This window comes from Filicampus tigris, chromosome 17 (genome assembly GCF_054856515.1).
Source record: "Filicampus tigris isolate MCC_2025a chromosome 17, RoL_Ftig_1.0, whole genome shotgun sequence".
Taxonomy (NCBI): domain Eukaryota; kingdom Metazoa; phylum Chordata; class Actinopteri; order Syngnathiformes; family Syngnathidae; genus Filicampus; species Filicampus tigris.
This window is the reverse complement of record NC_141233.1, coordinates 18,043,524-18,050,957: the sequence shown is the minus strand read 5'-3', so window position 1 is coordinate 18,050,957 and position 7,434 is coordinate 18,043,524. Positions and strand designations below refer to the sequence as shown.

Genomic DNA, 7,434 nt, shown 5'->3' with positions numbered 1-7,434 from the left:
ATAGCTGAAAAATACACTATAAAATTGAAGTCGTAAATACAATGTTGAAGATTTTTTGGGTGACGGAAAAAAAGATTTTCAAGATGAAGTGTAATTATTCGAGGTTACAGTTGTAATTTTATGAGAAGTCATGTATTTTTTACAGCCGTCAAGAACCACACCGCAAGTCAAAAATTACGAGGATAAATATAAACATATATAATGTACATATATGTAATGTATATATAATATATATATATACACATCTACATATATATACATATATATATATATATAAGGTGTATATATATATAAAAACAGACCACTAGGGGGTAGCATATCAACAATGTTGGGAGACCTAAACTACGAACATGTCATCAGGGCACACGACGTACGTATGCAAAAATGACAACAAAATCCAAAGGGAATGTGATTAAAAAAAATGTTTTTAATCAAGCCTGATCTGACCCAAGTCCATGTCATGATCACACGGAAGGCAGCTTGCTGACCTGCGGCTTGAGTGTCACACGTCCATGAAACTGCATAGAGACCAGTGGCGGGTTTGCCTTAAAAGACATTTAATGTTATCGTACAATGTTATCTGCACAAACTATCAAAGGCTTTCATTTCAGGTGTGAAATGCGATAGGCGTGATGAACACTGTCTTCTCTGTTAGACAGGGCCATGACCTGACAAAATGAAGTTCCTCACTTCACTTCAACAGCCTATTGACACAAGCAAGGCACCAACTACCTACTTTCATTTTAGACAAATAACGGAGAAAAAAAAAAAAAAATATATATATATATATATATTAGTGAATGGCGAAATGCCGGTCGACACCGCATGCATATATAGTGGCTATAAAAAGTTGACACACCCCCGTTGTTCAAATGCCAAGTTGTTGTGACGTAGATACACTGACCACGATAACTCATTTGAGAACTTTTCCCACCATTAATGTGACCTGTACAACTCAATGAAAAAAGACATCTTTTGGAGAGGTGAAGTGGAAAAATATCCATGTCCAGCAGGTTGGAGACGTCCACCGATGAAAGAATTGGCGCCATCATTGACGTCAACTAAGCTGACCTTTACGGTGCAAATACTGACTCTGCACAAGGTGCTGAGCTAATGTACTAATGCAGGTGCGCGCTTGTGCTTTTTTCAGATGCTGTCTCCATCTGACCGCAGAGCGGGCGCAAAATCAGAAGGAATGAGTGCGCCCACCCCGCCCCATCACCACGTTGAATGTTACAAATAAACGCTTCTCTTTTTTGGTATTTCAAGATAACCTGCCCAGGCAGTTTGCCCCTGCTCAAGTTTCTGCATACATTCAAATTATTAGTCATTCAAATCAACTGACTGAAAACGGAATCCATGTCAGCGAGTCGACTTTGGGAATCGTGAATTTAGAGGACACGACCAGCAAATTTGAGTGCAGTTCAGCGCACCCACAAAAGTATTCACACATGTTCCCTTTTTCCACAAGTTGTCAAGCCTTATTCCACAACGGATTCAAATCAGACTTCATTCGTCTCTCTGATGAGACCAGAAAATGCCTGCGCACCGCCAAGGCTCCCCATCCAAACTTGAGCTTGAGAGGAGGGGGACAAAATTGCTGCACTAAGCTTGTAGCAACATATTCGGTCTAGCGTAAAGGCCGTCAATACTTTAGTACATGTGATTTCTTCATATATGTGCGCAATTCAAACAAATATTTGCCATGTTGCCATTTAAAAGGGGGAAAAGATATTTTTTTTTGGGGGGGGGGGGGGGGAATAAGGCTGCAACATAGGACAACGTATAAAAAGTCAAGTGCTGTGAATATTTTTTGGGTGCCTAAACTGTTCTTGTCATTTCTGATTTCATTTTTTTCAAAAATATATTTTATTTGGAAAAACTTCCGAAAAAACCTTCGTCACGTTGCCATTACGGGGTGCCGTATGTAGAGTTTTGAGGGGAAAAAATGAATTTTCACCATTTTGGCATAAGGCTCTAACAAAGCAGAAAACTACAAGGGGCTTTGATTATTTTCCATATGCCCTTACTTACATATAATTCCTTCGGGTTTCTTTGGGTATTTATTTTCATTTTGCAGTTAAGGAGTGTTGAAAAACAAATTGAATCCATTTTGGAATAAGGCTGTAAAGTAACAAACTTTCCGGACGATCTGGAGCATTCACAGCGCTTCATTCACACTTTGAGAAGTTTGAAGTAAAAAAAGCAATCGAAGCCATTTCACAATTAGGCTGACATCAGTGTCAGCCGTCTCTCATTGGTCGTCGTCGTCGTCGTCGTCGCTGAAATCGCCGTCGCTGTCCTCCAGCAGGCGGGACTGGCGGGCCAGCCTCTGCGCCACGGCCGTTACCATGGCGGCGCCTTTGCCGCTGCCGTCCTCCGAGAGCAGGTAGGTGACGTCGCACTCGGGGGCCAGCCGGCGCACCGTGGCCTGCAGCTCGGCGCTGAAGCTGCGGGCGGGCCAAAGACAACATTTGCAAAAACAGTTGGTTCGCGTTTGCAGAGTTAACGCAGACTGTCCTTTCCAGTTCCCCCCTGGTCTCACTTGGGGTGTTTGCGGTACACGGAGCCGTCCACTCCCACGGTGGTCTTCAGGCGCTCCAGGCCGCGTGCCACCCGGATGCGGTTGGCCAGGGTGGCCAGGGCGGCGGCGCAGAGGCGAGCCGAGCGCGACGACACCGCGTCGCAGACCAGACGCACCACGCGCACGTCCAGCGGCTCCCACGCCAGGCCCAGGCCGCTCAAGATTTTCTTGCCCTTCTCCAGGCCGTCGAGCTCCCTCCAGGAAGGGAAAACCAATATTGGACTCCACTGCATCTCACGCACGCACGCACGCACGCGCAAAACGGCCTTTTGAATGCATTACAAAGGAAGCTTTATCAAGTGAAAAGATAAAGAGGGATAAATCAAAAATAAGCTGGCAAAATAAATAACTTCACTATTTGGGGAAATCAATTATTTACATTTTGAAAAGGCCACTCGAAATAAGCTTTTAAGATCCAAATAATGTATTACAAAATGAATCCAAAGGGCGCTTAAGCCCTTTTGTTGCATTTGAACTGAAAAAACAAATAGAGAAATAGAGATGAAAATGATTGCTATTATGCCTTTCTTTCATATTTGTTCTAAATGTTTTAAACTAGAGGAAGAATAAAGTTTAAATATTTGATGTGCTAAGATAAAAACTAGAACATAGTTTGGTGACAAAAATGATGTGCTTTTTTGAATTACTTTGAAAATAAGCTATTTAATTACTTTTCGTAGTGAGCAGTCGATCTGAAAAAATAAGTTTCATTTTGAAACAACGCTCTCATTCAAATGAAAATTGCCTGTAATTTCCCTAAAAGTGGTTGAAAAGAACAGAAAAACAAATGAACACAGCTAAGAAATAAAAAATCTATATTCTCAACGATTGTTTTAAAGTAACCATTGGAATAAAACCTTCAAACAAATATCTGTTTTGGGGCACTTGACAAGGCAACCTTGGGAGTTTTAGTTGTTTTCAAAGTGCAACGGCTCCTTTTTGTGAAATGACCACTAGAGGGCAGCAAAGTCCAACAGAGCGCGCCCCCCGTGGCTTGAAGCGCTGCTCACTCACACGTTTAAATGAGAGATGATTCCGAATCGTTTTCAATGAACATGGCTCAAGCGTTCCATTGAGCATGAGGAGAAGAAGAAGCGAGGCCAAGTGAGGATCTGGCAAAATACGACGACGGCAACAAGGACGGACGGACGGACGGACTCACTCTTCTATATCGGAGATGTACTTGGTCTCAAATCCGCCCGGCGACAGCAGCGCCTCCGACGGCTGCCCCTTGAACAGCAGCCCGTCCTTTGTCATCCTCACCAGCAGGAGGCGCACAATCTCACCCAGATACATGCCGCTGATCATCTTCTCAAAACTGCGGAAGAACACACCATTGTGGGCGGCGGCGGCGTGGCGTGGCGTGGCGTGGCGTGGCGTGGCGGCGCACGCGGCCATACGTGTGGACGCCGGGGTTGATGGACGTCTCGTCCACCTGGACGTCGAACTCGGTCCGGATGTCTCGGAGCGACCCGTTGTCGCCGAAGCCGCCCCACTCGGTGTTGATGCACATACGGCCGTGGTCGCTCTCCACGCGCTTGACGTTCATCATCTCCTCCATGTAGCAGGCGTTGGTGCCCGTGCCTGCAACGCCCGGACAAGCATTTAGTCGCTCACGCGGGCCGGCGATCACGGCCATCTCGCTCACCGATGATCATGCCGATCTCGCAGCTTTGGTCCTTGTAGCCGCAGCTCATCATGGTGCCCACCGTGTCGTTGACCATGGCCACCGAGCCCACGTCGTAATCCTGAGCGGCAGGCGGCGATGTCTTCAATAAGTCGCGCCCGACGAGCGATGCGACTCACCCCTCGCCGGTGGATGGCCTCTCGCAGGAGCTTCACCACATCTTGGCCTTCCACTCCCGAGCACTGGAAGCCTTTCGTCCAGCGGATCAAGATGCTCTGCATAAAAACGTGTACAAAAAAGATACATACACATACATATATGTCAAAAATGGTTTTATTTCTCAAATGAACTTTTTCATCCCCCCCCCCCACCCTTTTATACTCTATAATGGTTGCTTTCTTTTTTCATGACAATTGCATTTTTTGTACTCCCAGACTCCTATCAAGAGGATTGTTTTAGTGCGTGTGAGACCTTGTCAATTTCCTTCTGATGGCAGGGGAAGGAGAAGGTGAAGCCCAGAGGGAGAATTTGGCCCTGCAGATTGTGCGACTTGAGAAAGTCCCCCAGGCAGGCGGCGATGTGGTCGAACAACTGCAAGCAGCCAGAGGCGTGGTGGCTTTGAAAAGTAGCCAAAAGGCGCAGCGGCTGACGGACGCGCAGCCACCTTCGACCTTCACCGAGCCTTCTTCTGGCCTCTCCGTCTCAAAAGCCCAAATCAGAAAGAAAGCAAGGACGAAATGTCACGGGCACTATTTGGGCACCTTTTCGCCGGGTCCTCGCATCATTTCTTGCGGGATGGCGCAGATCTGGCTGTCCATCTTCACCACCCTCTGCTCCTCCTCCATCACCCGCACGTGGAGCACCCGGAAGTTGGTCCCGCCCAGGTCCAAAGCCAGGAAGTCGCCTTTTTCTGCGGGGCGCGACAACTCTTGCTCGTCCGCAACGTACTAGCCGACCGGAGCCAAAGAGGCGCGGGGCGGCGATCCGCCCCCCCGGCTCCTGCCTTGCCAAATGATGTGCTGCGATGGCACATTTTTGCCATCTGCCGGTTGACGGCTTTGAGAGCGCGAGAGAGCGAGAGAGCGAGAGAGAGAGCGAGAGAGAGAGAGAGAGGCGTTACCCGTGCCGTCGGGCGTGGCCGTGACAAAGGTGGGCAGCATCTGGACGGCGGCCTTGTGGTGCGAGTGCTTCCCCAGGCCTCGCCTCAGATCGCGCTCCAGCCGGGCGGAGACCTGCCGCAGGACGTCCAGGGGCAGCGTCAACGGCTTCAGGTAGCGCTCAACCTGCGCCGCCAAGCAAAGGCAAGGAGCGACATGGGCAACTCATTGAGCCGTCATCGTTCGTCTTTGTCGCCGTTCGTCTTTGTCGCCGTTCGTCTTTGTCCTTCCGCAGGCAATGGCTTCAAAGGGAAAGCCAAGCCCAGATTTGTCGCCGCCTACTCTAGTCGCCATTCTGATGAATATTGCTGCCTTTGTGCAATTTGGGCTTAAGCAGCAACATTTTCTGTCACTTCTGTGGACGGAAGACGACGCCACAGTCGCTCAGGTAACGGCCGACCGTGGCTCAGCTTCAGAAAACCGCTGAGCGCGATCGCTCCTCCCCCGAGCATCCGACCGCGATGTCATTTTCGACATACGACAGAAGTGACAAAATGGCCGCCCCCAAAGATGGGACAAAAGGGGGCAATTTTGCTGCTTCACTCAAATCCCACAAACGCAATATTCCTTCCCATGTCGCGCTTGGGCTCGTGAAGGCGCAGGGAACATATTCTATTCTCGCAAAGAATATTGGGGGGTTGACTTCCCCTGTAAACAAGATTCAAAAGGCCGGGAAATGTCAAAGCATACCGTTTGATTTTAGACCGAAAAAGCAACGAGCATGCCAAAACAAAAACAAAAAAAGTCACAACGCAGTCCTAGTTACGGCTAAATATGACGTCGTGATTGAAGCTTGTGGTCTTCTATGATGAGTGGTGGGCTTCTGGCAGGGCGGCCCCTCCCAAAGGCTTCGGCACAATGTCGGCATGTTGAAAAGTCCTAAAGCGTTGCTTGGCATGCGTCATCGGGGCGGGGCGGGGCAGGAAAGGGCGAGACGCTTACGATCACCTGGAGACCGCGGCAACAATAGCCCTTTTCCTGCCCGCCCCGAAAGCTGTGACCGCGCCCGCCCGCCAGCAAGCGCCGCCGCCGCTCACCGAGCAGTTCCGCAAAGCCGCGCGAACGCACTCGTCTGCTTTGCCACCGAGGCCCGTTAAAAGTGGCGCGTTGCAACACGCCGCCGGCAATTTCCTCACATCCTGCTGCCGCCGTTGGCGAATTTCCTCGCTCGCGGGCTGACGCCGCCCGAACGCGTCCGCGCGCTTTTGTGTAAGCGCAAAGCCAAACGGTGCCAGGTTGCGCTTCTTTTGCCACGGGCACGTCAGCTCGCGCCTCATTCGGCTCTTTGCACCCGCTTCCAACCTCGCCCGCTCTCTGCCGGACTTGTCTCGGCACGACTTCATTCCTCCGTCACGACGCGAAGCAGGCGCCGCAAACGGCCGAGTCCCCGAAGGAGGTTACGATTGGTCGAACCGCAGCTCGGGGAAAAGACGAGTCTTAAAGGGACACACGTTGGCGTACCGCTCGCCACAATTTCTCACACAATTTCGCAACATTCCGCGGCGACGCCGGGCAATCACCGGCACATTTCACGGCCTTTTTCTCGCCCGGCGCAAATGACTCCACACTCCAATCGGGCGTGCGTTGCCATGACGACAAGGGGCGGCGCCCAGGTGCTACGCAAGACACGGAAAGCATTTTCATTCACGGCGGGGGCAGCGCTTGACCCGCGACACCGAGCGCACGGCGCACGGACGCATCGCCAACACAAACCGAACGCAATCAAGCTGCCTCCGTCTCAGCAGCCGAGGCCGTGAGCCAACGCAGCTCCGCTTACCTTTTCACTTTGGCATGACAAGACAACCGTGGGCTATATACACTGTAGTCAGACACTTACACCACGCTAATACACAACGGCACAAGTCCTGCACCATTGCTCGAAGGTAGCTTGCCATAATTGGCGTGTTTTGGGAGGGGGGCGGTGCATTCCTCTTTCTGGCAAACAAGCACGAGGCTGCCCCTCTCAACTGCAGGCCAATTATCCCAGGGGAAGAATTCAAGTCAGAGGATGCTCGGCTCGAGATGCTCGGCTGCAGCGCATCCTGGGCCTTGGAGTGTGCAAGAGG

General features: G+C 50.3%; 1 protein-coding gene across 2 annotated transcripts; it reads right to left on the bottom strand.

Moving 5' to 3' along the window:
- Positions 1–407: 407 nt before the first annotated feature.
- On the bottom strand, positions 408–7,354 carry LOC147133857 (hexokinase-2-like). 2 transcript variants are annotated; one of them, XM_086012682.1, is made up of 10 exons: positions 7,206–7,221; positions 5,332–5,494; positions 4,973–5,121; positions 4,683–4,802; positions 4,391–4,486; positions 4,233–4,332; positions 3,985–4,168; positions 3,747–3,902; positions 2,546–2,779; positions 408–2,450 (listed from the first exon to the last, which is right to left on the bottom strand). In XM_086012682.1, exons 2-10 carry the CDS (start codon positions 5,369–5,371, stop codon positions 2,255–2,257), a joined length of 1,275 nt encoding a protein of 424 aa, XP_085868808.1. In that variant the 5' UTR covers positions 5,372–5,494; positions 7,206–7,221; the 3' UTR covers positions 408–2,254. The 2 variants fall into 2 exon arrangements, with proteins under 2 accessions (XP_085868808.1, XP_085868806.1); XM_086012680.1 differs by having other exon boundaries at positions 5,332–7,354.
- Between the last annotated feature and the right edge of the window lie 80 nt (positions 7,355–7,434).

What these genes read in the sequence shown, in the direction of transcription:
- LOC147133857 (XM_086012680.1), bottom strand. Translation starts at nt 5,371, where the DNA reads ATGCTGCCCACCTTTGTCACGGCCACGCCCGACGGCACGG. An exon ending in AGGCCATCCACCGGCGAGGG is followed by an intron (nt 4,333 to 4,390) that starts GTGAGTCGCATC and finishes CCTGCCGCTCAG; the next exon opens with GATTACGACGTGGGCTCGGT. An exon ending in GTGTACCGCAAACACCCCAA is followed by an intron (nt 2,451 to 2,545) that starts GTGAGACCAGGG and finishes GCCCGCCCGCAG; the next exon opens with CTTCAGCGCCGAGCTGCAGG.